Source organism: Rissa tridactyla, chromosome Z, assembly GCF_028500815.1.
Source record: "Rissa tridactyla isolate bRisTri1 chromosome Z, bRisTri1.patW.cur.20221130, whole genome shotgun sequence".
NCBI classification, from domain to species: Eukaryota; Metazoa; Chordata; class Aves; order Charadriiformes; family Laridae; genus Rissa; species Rissa tridactyla.
The window spans coordinates 35,530,162-35,554,301 of NC_071497.1; the positions used below are offsets into that span (position 1 = coordinate 35,530,162).

The following is a 24,140-nucleotide window of genomic DNA, read 5'->3' on the forward strand; positions in this document are numbered from 1 at the left end:
ATTCTAAAGAAGGATGTGTAGGTCAAACTCAGTATATCATTGAACACCTAGAAACTTAAGAGGCAATTGCTAGTGATTATTTATTTAAAAGAATTACAGTGAACAGTTCTGAAAAGAGGTGATTAGCCTGCAAAACCTGTTAAAATTCTAAAACCATAGTAGTAACAAAATTGTCATTATAGCTCTGGTTGAAGGAATATAGCGTTAATGGTTGAAGGGACTTTGCCATTACTTGTTGATGGTGAATGCTGTCTGAAAATACAGAATTATTTTTGCATTTACAGGCTCAGAATAGGACAGAGTCAAGATAGAATTCTGTTTTTAAACTGTGATGTAGTAATACATCATACATTTCTTTAGAAATCATCATCCAGCTTAACCTGAAAAACAATAAACTAGTTTAACTAGCGGTAAATTTCCTCATGTAGTTAACACTTATATTGGATTGTTACCAGTCCTTTTGCTAGAGTAAATATTTTGGCTCTTCAGAAAAACACCTGTTAAAACTGACAGCAATAGAAAAACTGTGCAGCAAGGCCTGTGTGTGGCTTACTTGCAGCTTTTTGAAACTATTGTGTTACAGAGTTTAAGTCAGTACTAAAAATAATTCTGGGGCTTACTGAAACCTAATGTTAACAGAAGTTGAAATGCAAAAATAGCATGATTTGCTTTTGGTTCTGGTCAGTTCATGTGTCTTTGAAGTATCTACACATCTACGTCTGAAATTATTTCAAGAGGCTGTTATTGCAACCGATAGCAACTCTAATTAAATGTGGTCTGTGTGGCCAGAAAGATGGGTGATCTAGAGAGTCAGTTCTGGTAGGTCTGTAGTTATGGTGAACAATGAGATTTTATTTTTTTACAACTTACATATTTAGTATTTTACGAGATTATCAAGGAGGGCGGAAAACTATCCTGCTTCTTAAAAGCCTGCTTTGCATAAATGAAAAGATAACTGCTTAGTCAGAGGGGAAGTGATGGTTCTATCTCAGGCAGGTAACTTGGAGTAAGTGGACGTTGGGTAAACTCATTTTGTTACTTCCTTATTCTGTGCCCTTTTACTTTGGCTTCTCAGTTTATGTAGTACAGAATATGTATGCAGCAGTGGCTGACTTGAAGAGTCTTCAGAGAGGTTTGCTTCTATTTATACTAACATTATTCATGCAGTTTCAAAGACAAGCTTATAGGGATGTCAGAAGAGGCCTTCACATCTTGAACGTGGATTTATTTGAATTAGTGGCTGTTTTAACATGTGAAATGACAGGATGTCTTGCTCAGAACCACCTCCAAAAAGAGGTTGTTTTAGAAATAAGAAGAGCAGTGGTTCTGTGAGATGTGAGTCTAGCTCATGCGGTTTCAGGTGTCACTTGGTGATAGAGGATAACATGTTCTCTGACCTACTTTTATAAAGCATCTAAACCCTGTAAAGTACTCTCTACATTTTCAACATGAGGTACTGAATTTCTTACATACATTTGAAATATTTCAAGCCTGCTGGACAAAGAAAGACAAGATTAAATTAAAACAGCCATCATATGCGCACATAACTGCAGATGTTTTCAGCATGAGGAAGTAAACAGTTTGCCGGAAGGATTATCATCTGACCCTTTGAAAGTGTAAAACAGTAACTGATTAACAGACTACTTTTGAAGTGAGGTTCAAATGTAAATTCAAATGAAGGGGCTCAATGTAAGCCAAATAATATCTCTTACTTTATGGCTGATTCCATAGAACTCAGCTTAATTTGTCATGATAGTAATCAAGTGCTGAAATTCCAGGCTGTATCTATTCTACTGAAGTTGGTTAGCGTAGCCATAGCTGCTTTGCTTGACTAGATGAGAAATGCCATTTCTTACGAGCTTAGGCATGGCAGCCATCCTTGTTTTTGCCACTTAAGTTTTATTCTGGAAGGTAGTGTGAACTACTCTCAGGAATCACAGTTGTTGGAGTTAAACTAGAAAAACATCACTGCCAGTCATAGTTTTGCAGAGCCACAATGGATTGCAAGTGGAGACTTGAAATGTCTCTTGCCTTTGACAACTTGGGATAAACTTCTGATCACCCGAACACTACTATTATACTGAAACATTGTTTCATTATGTCTGATAAAACCTAAACTAAATCTCTGTTAAAAATAGGGAAATCGTTGAAAAGTTGCTGAATTTTCTAAGTTTTCTAAGACTGCAATGTCACGATAGCCTTTCTTTTAAAAATTTACTGAAAATAATTAAATGTAATGTAAAAGGAGCATGAAATTGCATGTCAGTATAATCATGCGTGCATAGCAGCTGCTCAGAAAGAGCTTCCTTAGCTGTCAAGCCAGTAGAGAGACTGGTATGACTGAGTCAGAGATGAGCAATCCTCGTGCGTTAATCTGGAAAAAGATTACTTGCCATTAAACTGAAGTAAAAATATGACATAACGTTAGATTTCATACCAAAGGATAGTATTACTTAAAATACAGTTATTCTTGGAAGGAGAACAACAAAAAGGTTATAAATAGGTGGTCTGATACCCTCTGCTACTAATCTAGTAGTTTCTGTTTGGGGGTGGGGGGGAGGAAATTTGGGTTATTTTGGGGGACTTATTGCTGTATCCCTTTTTAATAGGCTTTTCTTTTTCTCTAAAGTGTTTTTTCCAATTGCTAAATGGGAACCAAAAAAAACCCGCAGCAAAAACAGCATGGCAAAATAGTGAACAGAGGATAGGTAAACATTAAAAATTATTACATAGCTTAACCAGCTACTAAACAGGCTGGATTGGATTAGGATAACGTCTTGTTACAGTAACTGATGATGTTGCTTGTAAAAATACTGAGTTTCTGTGGTATTTCAATTGTCAGAAACTTTTTTAAATAGCCTCCAAATTGCCTGAAGATAATCATCATCCTTATTTGTCTACTTCTCTTCAAAAGTTGTTGTCTTGTTGTAATCTAATATCGTATTGTTGAATATCCTGATGTAGTAAATGTTTAACTGACTTTACGTCACCAAAGTGTGTTTAACAGATACATAAACTGACTCAGGCAAAAACTTTCTCTTTTTGTTCACACAGTCTGTCAGTGGATGTATTTTTTAGCAGTTTGTTCCATTTTGTGGTTTTGGAATATGAGATATTTTTTTTCTTTCATTTACTAAGGCATTAATAATTTTTCCACTTATACAGAAGTTTCCATCTGAATGGGAAAAAGTCATTTTACTGTTCAATTACAGTTGAACTTCATAATACTTCAATATTGTTTATATAGAAGTTTTATATATTATTTATAGAAATAGAGGTTTTAAAATTAAGTGGGGTTTAACTAAAAAAAAATATATGTAAATCTGACCTCTTATAAAATCTCCTAATGATAGGTACTGTAAGGGATCAGTTGTCAGTTATCAGTGGATGAGTTAGTATGTGTCCACAGTTCTGGGCTGCATTTACGTATGCTGTTCATGAAGTGTACCATTTATTTGCTGTAAACATTACTATTAATGCTGCTGCTATTTTTTCCCCCCCTCTTATTTAGGAAGTGTATTTCAAGAATCTTTCAAAACAGAAACAAAAGGAAGTCATGGAGAAGAATGGAAACAACCACAAACTTCGTGTTTGTGTTGCTACTTGCAACCGTGCTGATTATTCAAAATTAGCTCCCATTATGTTTGGTATTAAGGCAGAACCACAGTTCTTTGAGCTTGATGTCGTAGTGCTTGGTTCCCACCTGATTGATGATTATGGGTAGGTGAATTTTTGTGTCTCTGCCAATCTGTTTCTGGGGTGTTAGTGATAACATCATGAATGTTAGGTAACAAAATCCTTGTCATTGTGAATGTACACAAGAAAATTTTAAATGTATTTTTCAGATTTTATCTAATTTTGCAGCTCCTTCTGAGATTGCATGTTTCTGGGTTTTTTCCAATCAATCTTGGAATTTTAGAAAGTTTTGTGTAAATGCTGTAATTGAGGTCTTCAGCATGATCACAGACTTTATGAAGTGAGAAACTGAATTAATTCAGATTTCTGTAAGAGTCTGGTGATTATGGAATGAAAATGTGGATTTAAGCTGATTTAAATCAGATTTAATTTTCACTGAAAGTGTAATCCTTTGAATAAGACAGTGACTGTGTCAGACAGGTTGAAGACAAAACTGGAAGACTTCTGAGTTTTTTCCTCTCTTATTGCAGCTAAAGTACACAGACTACTTAGGTCAAGTTTAGTGAACATAGAAGACAGGTAGTCTCATACAGATGTGTGATCTTTCATATCTCAAATACATAACTGTAAACAGTAACAATTATCAGTACTCAAGGAATGTTTTAATTTTCTCATTATGGAATGAAGCTGGTAGTATCTGTGGAAAACCCTTTTTCTTTACTGCCCTTTGAACTTAAGGACTCTTTGTGCAGTGATTTCTTAAGTCTATGAGTATATAAGTCTTGATACATCTCAAATACAGAATCAGAAAAATGCATGCTAGGTGCAGGATGTTTTCCTTGAACATAGAGGCCTCAGCTTTGCATCATATCTGTTGTAATTATACATTTGTCCAGCAAAGTCAATATATTCCTGAAAGGAAGTCATGCCATATCTGTTCTCTGGAAGGCTCCACAAACACGTGAACAGTTTGATTTCTGAGGATTTCCAGAACATGTTCAGCAAAGCTCCTCATTAAAGGTGTCTAGAAAAACTTGATGTTTGGAGCATGAGGGAAGATCTTTGTATGGATGAGAATATTCTGTAAAGTTCTTAAAAACTAGTTTCCTCAATGAAGGACATATAATAAGCACGCCTTTTTTCAAACCAGGTACAACTATTATAATACGCAGTTATTTTGTCAAGCTATGTTGCTGTAAAACCAAGTTGTATTTACTCTTAACTGTTTTCTTCTTACCTTCAGTAATACCTATCGTATGATTGAACAAGATGACTTCGATATTCATACAAGATTGCACACCATTGTGAGAGGGGAGGATGAGGCAGCTATGGTGGAGTCAGTGGGCCTTGCGTTAGTCAAGTTACCAGATGTCCTGAACCGCCTGAAGCCTGACATAATGATAGTTCATGGGGACAGATTTGATGCTTTGGCCCTGGCCACATCTGCAGCCCTGATGAACATTCGCATTCTTCACATTGAAGGTGGGGAAGTCAGTGGGACCATTGATGACTCTATCAGGCACGCTATAACCAAACTGGCCCATTACCACGTGTGTTGCACAAGGAGTGCAGAGCAGCATTTGATAGCCATGTGTGAAGACCATGACCGCATCCTTTTAGCGGGATGTCCCTCATACGACAAGCTTCTCTCTGCCAAAAACAAGGACTACATGAGTATTATACGCATGTGGCTAGGTGAGCAGTCCACTTTTTATGTTTTTCATACGAATTTCAACACCAGACAAATTCAGTAACTAGGTTACCAGTCTGTGGGATCTGTTGACCAGTGGCTCTCAGAAAAGTACAGGAAAGAAAGAGATGGACTTCTTGCTAGTAAGTTTAAGTTCGTTTAATTGGAGATGATTATCAAGCACCAACCTGCTTCTTCTCAAAAAAAATAAATAGTATATTTGGTAATACTATCTAGTATTTCTCTTTCTGCATTTTCTTTTTCTTTTGTTCTGTGTTCTACCATGTATAGCTGGAAAGCTACAAATCTGTCCTAGTAAACACACCTGGTCCTTTGGCCAAGTCAAAAAAAGTAACTCCTTAAATGGGTAATTTCTCTGAGCTTAACAATTTAAAAGCAGAACAGTCTTATATGAACAGTTATTTTGGTGTAAAGGATGTATCTAAATAGAATCAAAGCTGTTCAAGGCTAATCTAAAAAAAAATCAAAGGGAATTTATATTACAAACATTCTTTTGAGGAATGCATTGCAACAGGGCAACGTGGTGCTGAAAGATTTTGGTGTTTCATATTCATTTACTTACAAATAATTCCTGTAAAGAATGGGGTTTTGTGTTTGCTTTTTATCTTTTGACAAAGCAGTCTCCTATATGGCACGTTAACCTGTGTAGTTGGAAGCTGGAATTTTCTTAGATGAGTAGGTGAATATTTTGCAGATAAGCTTTTTTATCAAATGTACTAAAACAAGTATTACTGACGTTTTTAAAGCAGTGGGAATGAAGTCTTTGTTTGAGGATGGGCAACTGAAGGAAAACTTGAGCAGCTTCAGAGGTTTCACATTAATCCAGATTTGCACTGTTGTGAGAACAGGCTCTTGACCCTGGTAGAGTCTTGCAAAGCTTTAGATGTAGGTCTGCAAGTTAACAGTTTGTTGGGGTTTAGATAGTGGTCTCAAAGTTATGAGACTTGCTTAGAAAGGCAAATAATAAGATAGATCCTTTTGTTACTCCCTTCAGTTTTATAGTAGCATGAAAATCTATATGTTGAATATCCCATTCAGTGCCTTGACTCTTCAGGCTTTCACATCAGTAATTTCAAAAGTATGTCCTCCCTTCCTCTTACTATTCAATGCCAATAAAAAAAACTTTTCTGGGGCTCCATTTGCACAGGTGAAGATGTCAAAACCAGAGATTATATAGTTGCTCTGCAACATCCTGTAACCACAGATATTAAACATTCCATAAAGATGTTTGAGCTGACACTGGATGCACTCATCTCCTTCAACAAGAGAACACTTGTTCTGTTTCCTAATGTGGATGCAGGTAAGTAATATACCTTCATCACAGAGGGACACATAATAGACTGTCTTTAAAGCATACATTGGTTCTTATGGAGTGCTTTTATCCCAGAACCTCCAGCCAGATGGAAATAGCTGGATGGTCTCAGCATCAGGTGTGCATCTGCTGCAGCTCCATGTTCACGTTGCTGGAGGACATTTCATCTTTTCAGTGTGGGGAGGAAGATGAAGGGGAACCATGTGACATGTAGAAGTAATATTAGTGCCTCTTAAATTAACTAAAAACTACAAAGTAAAGATTTTTGCAGTGGCTTTTGGAATCAAACTTGGTCTTACATGCCCAGCTCTGCAACTTACAGTGGGAGAATAAAAGTAGAACAAAACCAACTCTGAGCTGTCAACTCAATGAACAGCTGTTAGCTCCTTTGCCTGTTTGGACTTTCAGTTTTACAATAGAACTTGAATCATTTGGTCTACCTCTTGTTTTTCTGTAGGAAGCAAAGAGATGGTTCGGGTGATGAGGAAGAAGGGCATTGAGCATCATCCCAATTTTCGGGCAGTAAAGCATGTCCCATTTGACCAGTTCATTCAGCTAGTTGCACATGCTGGTTGTATGATCGGTAACAGCAGTTGTGGTGTCAGAGAGGTGGGAGCATTTGGTACACCTGTCATCAACCTGGGGACACGGCAGACAGGAAGAGAAACAGGTACAAGTTTGCTTAACTACTTTAATTTCCCCATGGTTCTGAGGTTTATTTTCTTCCACAGGATAAAGTCAAATGAATGTTTGACAGAGTCTATCTTGCAGTATCAGTGCTACATAATTTTTGACCCATTTTAAAGCTTTGCTGGCAATTCCTGTGTCGCGTAAGATAATGAGGCTTTTATCTATAGACAGGTTAAAATATATCTCTGTTTGCAGTGGATTCTATTTAGCAGAATAGCCAACTATTTGTTTTCCCTTTATAGCTAGTTTGATGTTTTACATGTATTAAAATTTCACTTTAAAAAATATGAACTCTTCACCTCTTCAGGAAGTAACCGTATTGTGGTATTTCACGGATATGCAGATAGGACACAAACAGCCATTTACGCCCTGTTTTCATTTGTGCTTTTTTAATTTAATAATAGAATTCTGTTGAAGGCTAATGTTCTACTCTGTAGTGTTTTGTTATGCATGACAGCATATCTTAGGAGTCATCACTGCCCTACTGGGAGCAAGGGGAGGCACATAACTGATGAAGAGCAATGTCAATCTGGCTGGAGTTTTTCCTGCTCGGAGGAAACAAAAATAATTATTGCTTCGTTTCTAAAGCAGTTCATATCCTCTAGTGTAATTTGAGGAGCTGACCTGTCCTATTATGTTAACTTTTGTAATCTAGGTGAAAATGTCCTTCATGTTCGTGATGCAGATACGCAGGATAAGATTCTGCATGCTCTACAGTTGCAGTTTGGTAAACAGTATCCATGGTAAGTATATTCACCGTGCTTCGTTGGAGGGGATGCTAAAGCAGTAGAGTAAAAGACACTTAATCCTGAGGTGGTTTGAATCAATATTTGATTGGAGTGCTTTTAATGCACTAATCTGAGGTTATAAATTATTTTTCATTCCATATACCTTATTCAGAATCATAATGCAATATCCAGTAGGCAGATCGGTATTTTTAGAGCAAAATGTTACTTGTAGTGTTTTGATATAACTAGTAATTTAACATCCAACAGAAAGTCAAGAAGACAAAATTCATATGTTTGCTTAGTCTACCATGATTTAAGAGAGCTTGTTCCATAGGATCAGCATGGGGGAGAACATCCTATCTGCCAACTTCTGACTCATGCGTGAAAGACACGCTATTTTATAGCCGGATTGACCTCAGGCATGATATGTAGAGTCTCCAGAGTGCAAGCTTCAAGGGAAGCTGCAAGATTATAGCAAGACAGTTTTAGTTATTCATCAGCCATACAGTATTAACCCTCAGTTCTTTAACATACAAGTTCTCATAAACTTCAAGAAATAACAGTTGTCTAATTAAGGACAAGAATCACGAGTCTATTTCTTAAGAACCTCAATAGAGTAATTTACTGAATAAAACTGAATTCTGTAATACCAAATGTCTGATACTGTGTATGATGATATTTTAAAACCACGCTTACATGTTGAAAACTGACATGAAAGCACATGAAAGTCCCGACATGAAATAACTGACATTATTGCGTAGTTGTCATCTGTGTGGTAAGCACATTTTGTCTGGACTTGTAGCACACACATAAACTTTCTAAAATTTAGAGATTTATCAGGTCGGTCCTTTAATTAAACCCTTAATTTATTATTTTTTTTCGTATCATTAGCTCTCCAGTTTTCTACATTCCATGTTTTGTATTCCAAAATGCAGCTAATGCCAAAATTGCGCAATCTATTGTGTGATCTTCAAACTACTGACACTTACCTACCATATGCCATGACAGACTCAAGTAGTGTGAGCTTCAGCATTGTTAGTGTAGCCATATCATAATTTTGTAATGACATAGCGTTACAGCCTTCTGTCATACAAAGAACTTTATAGATTGCAGTGTTATTTCCAATTAAATTGATTTTTTTTTTTTTTTCATATTATAGCTCAAAAATATATGGAGATGGTAATGCTGTTCCAAGGATTTTGAAGTTCCTTAAATCTATTGACCTCAAGGAGCCATTGCAAAAGAAATTCTGTTTTCCTCCTGTCAAAGATAACATCTCTCAAGATATTGACCATATTTTAGAGACACAGAGTGCTCTGGCTGTGGATCTAGGCGGAACAAATCTCCGAGTAGCAATTGTCAGTATGAAGGTAAATATTCTGTTGTACTTTTAGATATTCTGTGAACTCCATTGGGCTTTGTGGTTCTGTTCTTACAGCGGAGATAAGGGCTTATGATACAAAAGAGCTCCAAAACAAACAGTCCTCCAGGCTTTTGCTGTTGAGGGGTGAAGCAGATTTTCCCTCATTTGTGTTGCAGTTCTCATACAGTCTTGATACAACTTGCCTGCTGGTTTGCTTTTCTAAGACTGCTGTTAAACTACCAAAGCCCATTTGCTGGTACATGGTCCTGGCTGCTCCCTCTCTGTGGGAAGCCATACAAACCTCAAAGAATAGGACAACTTTCAGATGCGTTGGTTCCCTGTAAAAGGTGACTGAGTTCACCCTGCAACTTTTTATATGTCAAGCAAAACAGGGAGAAGGTCCAAGAGCAGTCCTTTTTACTTCCTCACTGCCTTACACAGCCATGCAATAGACACACAGAACTGTTTTCAGCAACAACCAGCATCTAGCAAAGCAATTAACTGAGGGATGGTGGTGGGTTCATGGTCATTCGGTTCAGGATACAGAATTTTGCTTCTCTTCTCCCAAGAGAAGAACAGCCAGTAATCAAAAAATCTCAGTACTTTGCCGCATAGAAGCGTAATCAGTAAGGCAGTACTGAGCCTCAGCTGGAACAGTGTTCACTGTAATGCATCACACCACAGAGAAGTAGACCAACGGGAGAAAGAATAAGGAGGAAAAACAAGAATAATTATTACAGATATGGAAAACAGGGAAAAGTTGAAGAAACTAGAATTGTTTAGTCTAGAAAAGGAAACTGAATGGGGGGAAAACAAGAAAAAAAAATCCTTCAGATATTTAGAATCCTTTTCTATGAAGAGAAAAATCAGATTAATTTGTGCATAAACAAGTAGTAAAGTTTTAAAACAGTGTCAGGGAAAATCATTTTCAAGTTTTTATTATCCAGCTTAGCTAGTAATGCAAGAGAAGCCTGGAATAGATAGTCTGGAAGGGTATGGTGTCTTCCTACAAAATAGTAGGAACTAGTTTAAAAAGGTGTTTTAACACCAGCTGCATTATAGTTTGTTGACCTTGCATTGGAAAAGGGTGGTGGATTTGAGTTGTAATGATGATCTTCTAGAATTCCTATCAGGGTTTTGGTTTTTTAATTGTGTTGACTCTGTCCTTTGAAATACGAAAAGAGTTGCTTGATGGTTTAGTACCATCATCAGAATATGTAGAATTTGATACATGCACTAGAATTCATAGACACTTTAAAGACTGAGTGAGTTTTGAGCCTGAAGTGCCTCTCTCCTTGTGAAAGTAACCCATTTGAAATAGGCTTGAAGTTACAACTTTATAAAGGCTGTATGGAGAGATGCTCAGGTTTAGGGATACTGTGTCATTTAATGGTCTCCATGCTTAAAAGTTCCTAACCCATTTCTCTGCCACAACAGGAAGATTTCTTTTGCCTGTGTCATGGCTTATACTAATAAGCACTTATACTAATAAGTATGCATGCTCGCATAGCTATGCCAGGCATGGACAACATACTACAAATGTTTGATAGCTAACTTAGAATGATGAACGTTCATGCTTGGCCAAAATAACAAGCCAAAGTCTTAAAAAACAGCAAGTGAGGCTACCAAAATGGTGTCGGTATCAGTATGGTGCCAGATCACTTGTGACGGCACCTCATAGTGAAGCAAGTAAACATACCCACGACCATCATCTGATTATCCAGATCAATGAAAAAAACATTAAAATTTCTATTTAAACTTGTGAGCTTCAAGGTTATGGGATAAAAATTACTTGGTGATGGTGTAAAAATATTTGAAATAATTTTTATCCAGGTTGATAAATGAAAGGATAGTTAGGACTGAAGAATTTTAACTCATTTAGATACCCGTCTTCCTGCTTGGGGGGAAAAAAACCCATAAAAATCCTGAACTCTGCAGCACTTTAAAGATGTGAATAAAACTCACGTTGAGAAGTCTTTGGCTTTTCTTCTCAACAGTATTGGACTATTACTCCTAGTGTTACACTGCATACTTCCACATAACTAGGTCGGTTAGACATAGTTACCCAGAAAAAAAAGTAAGTTGCCTGCAGAAAGGTGAAGGGCTATGTAAATTGACCTGATATGGTCTAGAATTTTTATTCATTTAAAAGGAGATGTCTGGCAGACCTTTAAGGTCTTAAAGACAACTTTTAAAAGTGTATTTTTTTTTAGAAGTAAAATTGACACCACATTTTCGGCCAACACAGCCTGGAAAAAAAAATGAATTTTAAAAAATTCTGTCCATTTTGTGGAGCCTAGCTTGAGGTGGTTTTTATGAAAGTTGAAATGTTAGCAAATCAGAGTGAAAAGGATCAGACTTTCATAATAAAATTTCCACAACAGATTTAACAGGAAATGGCAGAGTTGGAGGTGTGGTTTTCTTTTCATGAAGAAAATAACTGAGTTTTGAAAGCTCCTTTTCAAAGATGTTGTGTCTTCTGATAATGTTTGCTGCAGCCTCGTCTTCCAAAATAACTTCCTCTCATTCCTCTCCCCCTCCAAACCAAAAGTGAAGAGGAAACTAAACATAAAAATCCCCAAATCCTATTTCTGACGTGATGCTGAGATGGTGGGATCTAATACTCAAACCATTGAGGTCTTGGAATTTTCTTTGTTATTTTTGCAACAGTGACTCAGACATGTTACATATAGACTGTCTTTGTTACTCCTTTTTGCTTAGTTCTTTTAATACAATGCTGTTAACTTAGATATATTGTAGAGTATGGTGGATATAATAAGGAGAATAACATTGCTAAGCAGCGTATCTTCTGCAGTTTCCTGGCCTAATCCCACAATATTAACATTACATTAAGATTAGTTCCTTAGTACCTGCAGATTCAGGCATGCACAATAAATGCTTTCATTACAACTGCGTGACTCCTAGGGTTGAAAATAATCCCTCCCTCCCCTGTATAACATACGTCACAGTAGATGGTACTCCAGAAATATTGCAAGGGACTCAAAAGTATGATTGCTTAGAAGAAAAGTAATTTCTGAAAGGACAGTAAATTTTACGTTGAAATTTCTAGCATTTCTCTCTGGCTGACTCTCCTCCTGCAGCAAAACTTTCATGCAGGCAGATTGGAAACACTTTTTTCTCAAAGCACAATGATTTTTCTGTCATTTTTAGCAATTGCTATTCTTTTTTTTTTTTTTAACACTTTAGTATTGAGCTTAAGTGCATTGCTGTATCACAGTTTACTCCTAACAACAGTTCCAGTAGCTCCTGTGATATTTCCTCACACAATCCATGTGTTCCTTAAAATACAGACAGGGGAGGTTGATTACAGAAGCAGAATGCAATGCCTAATCTTGCAAACTTGTTCCTCAGAGGTGTCAGGAATCTTGCACCGAACAGCCTGAAGGACCAAGATCTAAGGCATGCATCTGTATTTTTTTTAAGAGAGACAAGTTATGGCTCTCCGTTTTCAAGTGGACCTGTAGTTTAAACTGAAGAGAAATTTCATCATGAAGTACATTGTTGTATTTAATTTCTAGGGTGAAATAGTTAAGAAGTATACGCAGCTCAACCCTAAAACTTATGAAGACAGACTAGAATTAATTCTAAAGATGTGCATAGAGGCTGCATCAGAGGCAGTAAATGTGAACTGCAGAATTTTGGGAGTAGGTAAGTAAACAAATACTAACTTTGTCTTTCCATCTAAGTTTTTCAACATGAAATGAAATCACTACTGATCAATTTAAAACACCTTTTTAAAATGGATCTTGCGTATTTTAAGGTCTTAAATTACATTCTTAACACTAAAAGGTTTTTAAATGTCTGTGAAAATGAGAAGCTGACTATAAAGACTGAAGTTGCCCCAGTCTGTAACAGCCATGAAAGCAATCTGCTAATCTATATCTATAAATCTATATCTATAAACTGTATCTAAAATGTATCGTGTATAGATTTTGTGGATTTGAAGCTTCCTGCAGTCTCAGAATTGTGAGTGAGATTGTATATTGAAGTGTATATGAGTGTCTATTGAAACAGCTCTTGAAATAACTGCAGCTGAGTCAAGTTTCCTTTACTGTCTGTAAACCTTTCTTTATGGCCACAACTGTGCAGCAGAATTCTCAGTTACCCTAGGGCAGACTAAAAAGGCTAAAACACTAGATCAAATTTGCAGCTAACAGAGAAAAGGGTAGCCTGTTTGTTGATTTCCAGTTTAATTACACTGTAATAGAGTTCCCTGTTAAACTCTGTTTTTATACCAGAGAGTCCTTCTTCAATTTAATGATGACTGTGAGGTTTGGTCTTAAATATTAGTTATTTATGAAGAGGTCGATTAATATGTCCCGGATGTTTAAGGAGGACATGAAATCCTCATTTTAGCTGAAGAATGCTCCCAAAGAAAAGTAGTTTTCTCCAGACCAAAACTTACTTGAATCACACAGTACAAAGAAAAGTTAATTTGAACGTCTTTTAAAAGTATCATTCAAAACAATGTTAAGTACACAGAGTCATAAGAAGGAATACATCAGACTTTCAAATCAAGTATTTCAGACTATCTGTTGAGTAATACATATGACTTAACCACCCATATTACTTTATTGTGTCCAAGTGCTAAATCTTGAAAGCCTCGTTGTTCCTGTAAAAAAGATGGTGAACTCTGCAGTGTTCCCTATTGCAAGTATCTAAGAACAGTTTACAGTCATCTACATTTATTTAGGATAATGAAGCCATAAACTGGTTTACAGAGGTTTATATACAGGGAAAAAAGCTTTCCTTTTGTTTGCCATTTTACGAGAATTACATTCCTGTTTATTCTTCAGCCCCTTTCCTCTTGTGACTGATTCCTTACTGTTCTGTTACAGAGTAATAAGGGGAAAAGTTGTGCTATCGAGTAGGAAGCTTCTTACCTGGCTATTTTTGTTAACTGCTCTTTGCCTCATTCAGACTCATAGTTTGAATCAGAATACAAGTTGAAATTGAAAGTTCTCTTTAGAAAATGGCATATAATTTCTATGGGAATAATTAAGGTATTAGAGTCTAGTCGTTTCCTTAAGGCTAATAAGAGGGTGGAGAGTCCCATCTCCATTCCTTTGGAGAAATTTTTGCAAGACTGAGCAGAAGGGCTGGATTTAATCCCAGACTTTTTATCAGTAACATCAGCCTCCTTCCAGCTATCTTAAGTAAAAGTAATAACCAACAGAAATGAATAAGGAGAAATAGCTACTAACAGAAAACAGTGAAAAAAATTTTCCTCCTTTTAGTCCTATAAGCTGCTGTCAGCATAACTTCAATTGAAGAACTCCGACTAATATAAAACAGGTTTTCCGAGTGATTAAAAAGTAGAACTCTGAAAAAAAAATCATCATTTTCAACATCTTTTTGTCTTGATGATCAAATAAGTCTAGATCGCAACAGCTCTGCAGTTAGTTTCAGTTTTGTTATTTTTGTTCATTTTTTCACTCACAACAAAGCATTTGTATTAAAAACAGCTTTATGAAAATGAGGGAAAAGTAAAGACTACCGAGACTAAAAGAACACGAGCAGCTGTTAACTGAATTTATTTATTTTTTTTTTACTTTTTTTTACTTTTACGTAACACAAATTTTAAACCAAAGGAGACCCAGGTCTATACACAAATGTTGCATAGAGGTACTTGTGACACCCATGTATTTACTGGTATTAGGCAGTATGTAAGTTATCTTTCTGGAGCTGACAGTAGAGAAAAGAGGATAAAGAGATCACTTCTGCTAATTCCCATAGTCGTTTACATCAGTTACTGATGTCGTTTATATCAGTTATCAGTATTTAGAAAAAGTAGATATGTTTTACTAAGCTATTGCTGAGTTAGCAACTAAGTGTTAAATAAGGTTTTGTTGTAATAAACATTTGGTTCTTAAAATCCTAGGGAGATCTTCACAGATTGACACGGGGAATGTCATTTCTATTACGTACTTGCTGACAGGTTCTCAGACGATTTGTTCTTTACAAACTGAGATTTTTGGGGGTCTGACAGCTTTAATGTCCAGTTCAGCTGCTTGTCTTGTAGCTTTTGTGTCTGCTTTCTATCATAATGTTAACCCTGTGACTCTCTTTTTCTGAACATGTTTAGGTAAGTGACAGAATTATATAATCTCTGTACAAGAATAATAGATAAAATGTTCAAACTTTGTTGTCTGGAGCTAAACACCTCTGTAATAGAGTGGCCTACCTTTCAAAGGTCCTGACAGAGTCCATCAACGTTGGAAGCCTCTCCAGATAGAGAAAACTGATTTGGCTAATAGTGCCTATTATTAGGCATTATTCTGTTCAGTAGACAAATCTCTGAACACAGTCTTGGTTTTTTTTCTGGAAAACAGTGTGTTTTTAAGTAGAAATCACTACTTAAAGTCCAGTGATTATTTTTATTCATTCTAAATCTTGAGAATTACAGCAAATTTCAGGACATTTCTATTGTTCCGGGGTTTGAACAATTTATTTTGTAGTTTGCTGTTGTATGTCTTCTTTACACATGACTAAGAAGCAACACAAGTATTAAGTGATTTGCTGCAATCTTGCCTAATGTAGAAACATTAACTCTCTGACTAACACAAACCATTACTTCTCGAGTTAGTCTTAAGGTACTGGATGCATTGTGATTACAGCAATGGAGTTCTATGAATTATCTTTACATGTCAGAAATTTGCACTGCGAGTAATTTCTAATACTTAGAAATTTTTACTTTCATGCTCCGCTTCAAAGCGTAGCATTGAATAAAATATAATAAATAAAAATACTTGTCATTGCAAAGAGAAAAATTGATCCTTTACTTAAAAGTATTACACAGACTTAGTTTTGATTTTTCTCCCCTATGTTTCTGGGACTTAGGTATTTCCACAGGTGGACGGGTAAACCCCCGAGAAGGAATTGTGCTTCACTCTACAAAACTCATTCAGGAGTGGAGCTCTGTGGATCTCAGAACTCCAATATCTGATGCCTTGCACCTGCCAGTCTGGGTGGACAATGACGGAAACTGTGCTGCTCTAGCAGAGAGGAAATTTGGTCATGGAAAAGGAATAGAAAATTTTGTAACACTTATTACTGGTACAGGTGGGTATGTTATAGTTCAATGAAACCCGAAGTCAAAATACCAGGACCATCGCTCAGAGGCTCAGCTGGTCTTAAAAGCATAAAAACCACCACTGGGCCTGGAAAACCCTAATATATTAGGTTCTTAAACCAAAAATCCTTTTGCCACTCTATCTGTTTGTTTCTTTAATGTACTTTTTTATTTATTCCGGCAAGTGAAACCTTTTACATACTATAAGCTTCTTGATAAAAGAGCTTCTGTTGATACAAGCTATTCAGGCAAAGCATTTTTTTCAAAATAAGGAAAATCTGAGCAACTTTAGCTGGAATAATTTTGCTTTTTTCAGCTTTACAGATTAATTCTCTTCCAGCTGCAGAAAAACAAGTCAGATCAGGATATGTATCTAGAAGATAAGCAACTGAACGCGAGAGATGATGCTTATTGAATCTCAAATACAAATGTGGGGTAACTTGTCTCATTTGTTAAGTATATAGTCCTTTAGAATGGTGGCAGTAATAACTAGGTGATGAATCCCCACGTAGGGTTTGGGAAGAGGCAGCAGAGGATTGCAGATTTAAGTGTCCTTGGCTCTTTAGCACAAAGGTTTAGCTGTCTGAATACAGCATTAAAACATCTCTGAAATGCAAAAATTTTAAGGCCACTTGAAAAGTTAGTTTTGCTCATGAAGAGATGACTCAAAAGCTTAAAAGATCTGTCATAGTAGTTCAATACAATCCATAGGCTTTTTTAAAAACAAGAAGCATTATATACCCTTTTGATACATATATGAATAGGAGGGAGCTATAAGCTTGCTTATTAGCTGTGTTGAATGAGTTCTTCAATAACCAGTAACATTTGGTTTCCAGTGTAGAAGACCACTGATGCACATATGTATTAGAATAAGCAAATATCAATGTCCTGCAGAATTGGGGCCTTTAAAAACTCAATTTACGCTTTTTTTTAATCTTTTTTTGTTTGTATGTTGTTAATTGTAGAAGTTTTCCTATCTTTGCAGGAATTGGAGGCGGAATCGTTCATCAACACGAATTGATCCATGGCAGTTCTTTCTGTGCTGCTGAGCTGGGGCATATTGTTGTATCTTTAGACGGACCAGAGTGCCTGTGTGGTAGCCAAGGATGTATAGAAGCATATGCCTCTGGAATAGCATTACAGAGAGAAGCTAAGAAACTGCATGATGGTATCTACATACTTTATTTTTGAAAACATGATTACTAAATTGCAGTGTAGGAAGACATTTGCAAAGCTGATACTAAGAAAAATAGACCTGCCATCTTTTTCTAGGAGGAGACAAGAATAGTCATACAGGCAACCAGATAGGATTCCTGTGTATGGCCAACCCAGGAGCCACCACAACCTGCATAGTACAATACAATTCTTTTCAGTGATGGCAATACCCAGGCAGGCCACATTTGGAACCACTGGTCTCATTACCAGAAGCATGTAGTACGGTTCAGTCTCTCCTTCTTAAGTGTGCTGTAAGGTAATCTGACAGGCGTTCTGTGAGGTTTGGTTTCACAGTGATTGTCTTTCAGCAATAGCTTCTCAGTCTTAGATAAGACTGAGAAGATTTATATTTTGTTTTATTAACTTTTGGGGCTGACAAGACTAGTGAATTACCATAATCTAACTGAGTTTGATGCCCTGCTCGTACAGGTAGTTCCCTGCATGATATGGATGTGATTGCTTTGGCTAACCTCAGGGTTGGACAGATTGCTCAGTATTCAGTCTTCAGTATGGAAGTAAAAGAAATGTGAAGATCTTAACTGTCTGTTTGTCACCCTCCATTCTTGACTTACCACATCCTTTTCTCTTGGCTTTCTCTCTTCTTCAAACAGAGGATCTGCTTTTAGTAGAAGGAATGTCAATGAAGAAGGAGGAGGTTGTTAGTGCTGCACATCTCATTCAGGCAGCTAAACTTGGGAACACAAAAGCAGACAGCATTCTCAGAACAGGTGAGAACATAGTCCAAAGGGTGGAGCCCTCCCATGATTATATTTTTGGGGGTACAGAAATGGTAATGCACTGTAACACTACAAACACATCTCTACACGTTGAAGACCTCTCTATATAAAAATTACTACTGGTAATGAAATGCTAAATATAAATGTTGGAGGAAATGTGAGCAGAAGTGTCTATTAAAAGTGTCTGTTCCAATAAATGAAAAGATGAAAAGCTTCTGCAAAGATCAGCTTAAAAAAAATGAGGTCTCAACATTCTCGTATTGGAAAATTTGGGGACATTTCATTGTAGGCAAGTGAATGGCTAGTCTGAGCAAGCAAAGGCAATTTATGTGTTACTTTACATAGGATATTTTACTCTTTTACTAGCTTTAAGCACAGTCGTCTTCCTCATACATAACTGATAGCACTAAGATGGTAATGATTTCGTATTTTCTCTTAGCTTACAAGTGTGATAATGTATTGCTTTCTCTTTCACATCCATATCATTGGATAATGCATTATTGTGCAATAAAATTGCCTTTCTTTTACTTTTGAAATGCAAATGCATTGTCTGATAACATAAACTTAAAACTGTCTGACATGGATTTCCTGACAGTGTCATTTGCTGCTAACAGACCTGTTCCAAATACTGATGCCTGGACTGCTTTTTGAGTATTCTACTTACTTAATTTCTTTTTACTTTTTTTCAGCTGGGACAGCATTAGGCCTTGGAGTTGTGAACATTCTGCACACCATGAACCCGTCTCTTGTGATCCTTTCTGGAGTTCTAGCTAGCCACTATGTTAATGCTGTCAAAGATGTGATAAATCGACAGGCTCTGTCCTCTGTTAAAACTGTGGATGTGGTGGTCTCAAATCTAGCAGATCCTGCTCTTCTTGGAGCTGCTAGCCTGGTACTGGATTATACTACACGTAGAATATATTAGGTACCTGGAAGAATTCTAGAAATGAACTATTCAAATTCCTAATGGGTGGAGGGAATACTTTGCCTGTTAATTTTTCTGTGATGAGAGCAGCTGCTGAATCAGAGTAGTTCTGAGTAGTTAGTGACTACTTCATCATTTCCTAATTGAGGTGTTATCTTTTTGTATTTTTCCTAAATTTCATCTGACTTCATAGGAACTGATGTGCAATTCTGTTGTTTTTAATCACCCCTGTTGGTAAGTCCCTACGTTGCTTTAAGTGTAGCTGAATTATTTATGAGCATATCTTGATGTATGGTGGGAAATGTGCGTATGGTGTGTCAACTTATAGCTAACACTTGGGGATCCATATCTCATTTCCCACCTATATGAAATGAGAAGTCTGCAATGTGACCAGCTTTTCAGTTTCCAGGTTTCCACCCACAAAGTAAATATTATGTAATCACCAATAGCAGGTAGTAATTTCAGGGGGTAGAAAACAGAGGGAAATTGCCTCTACAGCCAAAAAGGCTGCATCTGGCAATTGTGGTTTATGAAGAAGTTGGTGGAGGCAGTTATTTATTACATCATCTTTAGAGGGCACAGTCCCACTTTAGAAGCTTTGCATGTGAAGAAAAAAGACCATGGTCTAGTGAGCATACAGCTTGCAGAACAGTCCAAAGAAACTGACAAGTGTAACAATGACCATTTTTGTCTTCTGGCTATGGCCAACAGTAAATTATTTGATTTTTATTTGGTGTTTTCTCAAGGGACTTAGTCTACTACTTTTCTGCCAAATTAGCAGAGAGGGGACTGTGTATTCTTTGGTAGCCAGTTAGCTGAAATTCAGCTATATGTGGTGCATCTGATGGTAAAGAGTCTACTTTTCAAGACAACTCTTCTACTGCAGAGTGACATAGTGCATCTCCTCATCAGTTCTGGTGGCTGCAGGTATACTGTTCTTGTCCTGAATTCACCATCAGCTTGCAGGATGGAAACTTAAATCTGATCCTCGTCCTCACCTTCAAGACATTCAGAAGCCTGGGAGCAAAATATGTCAAAGACCAATGAAGGCTTGCCTAGGTAAACCATGGTTTATGTTTCTTTAACTAGTCCTTCTTGATATACAGCTTAGTCTCTATCCAGCTGCTTTTTAGCACACTTTCAAGATACTGTAGTAGTAACTATTTGTCACAAGGAGAAATTGAAAAACAGACCCATCTAAGTGATCAGCTATCCCAGAAAGAAGATAACTGTGGAGGAGCAGTCACAAGTCACGTCAAGTCACAAGACAAGACGTCTATTTTGACATCTGACTCAGCCACAGATGATACATTCAGAAGCCTAGTAATGTACTAGTACAGGGGGATAAAAGGGGCCATTTCCACACTAAAATGCCTTTTACAACGAAAGAACCTTCTGCAACCACTGCCCTCTGCTCTAAATAATCTTGGACTGAAAAGCTGTTAGTATAGCGAACCACTCTACTGGCTAATTCTGGGACATAATCTACACAAGTTGCCTTTATTTCATCCTCTCTTCCACAAGAAATGCTTACTGAGAACTCACATCTTCCTAGCAGGTTTTAGAAACACCACCTGATCTCCTTCTTGGCGTCTCCAGGAATAATTGCACAGCCTCTATACTGTAGTTTTTCTCAGAATCAGCAAATACTGGCTCTTAAAGCCTACTACAACTTTGCACACGGTTATGTCACCAGGGTTTCTTAATTCCTTTCCTGTGTGTCTTGGTTTACTTAGTGATTCCCACTAATTTCAATATTAGAGCAGTAGCTCTGTGAGCAGGCCAAGGAGAAATCAGCTTTGCTTTACAATGATAGTAGCTTAGGGCAGGAGTAACAGTATTGAGGCTCTAACAGGGAGGAGCCCTATCATTTGATCTTTCTGTCCTCTAGTATCACAAGGAATGCCTGACTAAAAGTGGGACCAAGCTTTTGCTTTCCAGACCTCCTGAAGCTCTGTATTTTTGATATATCAGACTCCAGATACAGGGTTTTTTTGCTAGCAGCTGAAGGGAGGGTGCAGGCATAGCAAAAATATGAAAGACTAACATACTTGAAAAGTTTTACTCCGAACACCTTTAATGGCTAGTCCTGTTACGAAAACGGTTCTTCAAATGCTTTTGAAAATGTGTTTTCTGTCAACCGGACAAGAACCTGCTGCATGTGTGCAAGTGGTGCCAAATTGTTGCGGTTTTCCCTGAGAAGCCTGTAGGTTTATAAAATCAGAAAGAATAAAAAAATCATATTTAATAGCATATGAGTGATTTTGTTTGTTTCTCCTTCCTCACCTGTTCAGAAACTTCCCTCCCACTTCAGCCACATTATTGTGGACCAAGGTTTTATGGCCACTACCTCCCAATTGTATCCAGTCCCAGAGGGAGCAAACAGTAGATGTTCACAGAACAACTGCAGTACTGTGCTCTCTGGTTACTTGATGGTGGCCCTATGTCTTTTAGAGTAGCCCATACCATGAAAGTCATGGCTCCAGTGAGAACAAACCAGCCTTTATATCCATTACTGGGAGCGATGAAGGGGAGCAAATGTGCAATATAACAGCTGAACTCTCCTTCCCCAGCTATTATCAGCATGGCAGATCCTAAAGCAGCAGTGCATTCTCATTACCTGCAATGGCAGCATCTGTTAATACAACCTGTTGGAGGAGGAGGTTTCTTTTCAGTGTCCCTGGTTAGTGCATGCAGTATCCCAACTGCTAACCTTCACAAGAATGCCACTGCCCAGCCCCCAAAGCAGAACTGCATATGACATGCAAGAGCTTGGGCAGGTGGAGACCCGCTCATGGACATGCATGTTTATAATCGGCATCGAATGAGCAAGGACCAGAAGTATTTCAACAGCAGAGTGGAAGAAGGTTGGAAAGTGACTTAAAACTGCAGTTCTTAGTGCTGTAGTGTTTAATTCATATAACCAATGTAAGACCTCTGCCATTCCCTACATTGCATTGCTTCTCATCCATATGCAGCTCATGGAAAAAGACTGCTTTGTCCATGACTGCTCTGCCTAAGCATAGAAACCCAACCAGCCAGGACTTGGCACGATGGGGAGGCCAGTTGAGTTTTGCTAGCTCTCTTCTTACAGATCATTGCTGATGCTTTGCAAGCCACATAGCTAGTCAGTACAGCATGGCGGTTTGGAATTTCTTTTTGGTCTCCTGAGCAGCGAGTTCAGTTATTCAGTATTTTGAGTCTTTGATCTGCCAGCTAGACACTTAGAATTAACAAATGCCTCAGCCTTCTGGTGGTCTTGAAGCACTGTCCTTACTCCATTTAAGTGTATCAAAACTCTCAGAAACTTGGGCATACCGTCCATGGAGGCAAAGTCAGGTTTGTATCACAAAAACACATGACAGACAGTAAGGTGCAGACAGAGGTTATACTCTGATTCAATCTGCATTAGTGAAATCTGATTGCTCTGGAGAGTTCACAGGCACTAATAAGGGTAAAACATCTGGACTATACACCCCTTGGACCATTCCAGATAACTGTGTTTGGAAAATGGTTTATCAAAGACACATTAGAACTCATGCTTTGGCAGCCAAGGTGTTGGTGCTAAAGCTGTGTATTTAGTCCACTTGTTTTAGTTTGGCACCATGCAGATAATTTGCACCCTGAGAACATAATGTGTTTTAATAACAACTAAAATTGCTGACAAGATTCTGAAGAAGACATAGCAAGCCAAATTTTTCTTTGGCCTTGCTTAAGTTTGCACATAGAGTTGTCATGCTTCTGGGTTGGTTCATTTGGCAGTTCTTTCTGCTGCTGTCGTAAGTGAGGGGAGCTTTTGAGTTCACAACCCTCTTGACCTCACACAGTTACCAGCTGTATCCTTAACAAATCACAAATTACTGTTAAGGTGTTACTGCTAGCTGAAGAAAGGTTTGCTTGCTTGAAAGCTCACATTTTTCTCCATTAGTCTAAAAAGAGGTAAGTCATCTCCTCACCCCTTTTGTCTTGCTTGTACTATTAGACCACCATTGCTGTAACTTTGTACCTGCAGGTGTCTGAATATTAGGTCTTCTGGCTTTTTTTGCATGAAGTGCATTACACAGAAATTTTAAATCCAAACCGAAGTGCCAAATCTGTGCTTAATTAGAAAATGTATGAAGACTGTACTTAAGGTAAATTTTTGAATAAAACATCCTGATTTTTTTCCAAAGGGTCTTTTTTTAATTTCAGTCCAACAAATGGCCACAAAGATGATTAAGCGACTAACACATCTCTCCTATGAGGAAAGGCTGAGGGATTTGGGACTGTTTAGCCTGGAGAAGGCTCGGGGGGATCTCAAATGTGTACAAATACCTGAAGGGAAGGTGCAAAGAGGAGAGAGCCAGGCTCTTTTCCAGTGGTGCCTAGTGACAGGACCAAAGACAATGGGCACAAACAAACACAGGAGGCTCCTCCTGAACACCAGGAAACACTTCTTTACCGTGAGGGTGATTGAGCACTGGCACAAGTTGCCCAGAGAGGTGGTGGAGTCTTGCTCCTTGGAGATACTCAAAAGCCATCTGGACATGGTCCAGGGCAACCGACTCTAGGTAGTCCTGCTTGAGCAGGGCAGTTGGACCAGATGACCTCCAGAGGTCCCTTCCTCCCCACAGCCAGACTGTGATTCTGTGACAGCACTGATACAGGAGGTAGGAGGGAGACAGCACTTTAATATAAAATTAAGGCAGAAGAGAGAATCTACAAAATCTCAGCACAAGAGCTAGAGGAGG

General features: G+C 37.7%; 1 protein-coding gene across 4 annotated transcripts in view; it reads left to right on the forward strand.

The window, feature by feature from the left end:
• The window catches only part of GNE (glucosamine (UDP-N-acetyl)-2-epimerase/N-acetylmannosamine kinase), a 34,617-nt gene extending 11,065 nt beyond the window's left edge, over positions 1–23,552 (forward strand). For 3 of the 4 annotated variants that reach the window (XM_054185109.1, XM_054185110.1, XM_054185111.1), the window contains exons 2-12: positions 3,512–3,720; positions 4,880–5,331; positions 6,495–6,647; positions 7,117–7,329; positions 8,005–8,092; positions 9,237–9,447; positions 12,980–13,109; positions 16,302–16,523; positions 17,519–17,701; positions 18,360–18,476; positions 19,175–23,552. In XM_054185109.1, the coding sequence (XP_054041084.1) occupies positions 3,512–3,720; positions 4,880–5,331; positions 6,495–6,647; positions 7,117–7,329; positions 8,005–8,092; positions 9,237–9,447; positions 12,980–13,109; positions 16,302–16,523; positions 17,519–17,701; positions 18,360–18,476; positions 19,175–19,410 (2,214 nt within the window). In that variant the 3' untranslated portion in view covers positions 19,411–23,552. Of the gene's footprint in view, positions 1–2,591; positions 2,709–3,511; positions 3,721–4,879; positions 5,332–6,494; positions 6,648–7,116; positions 7,330–8,004; positions 8,093–9,236; positions 9,448–12,979; positions 13,110–16,301; positions 16,524–17,518; positions 17,702–18,359; positions 18,477–19,174 lie in introns of those variants that run through there. The other variant, XM_054185112.1, reaches the window with a different exon arrangement.
• Positions 23,553–24,140: the final 588 nt, after the last annotated feature.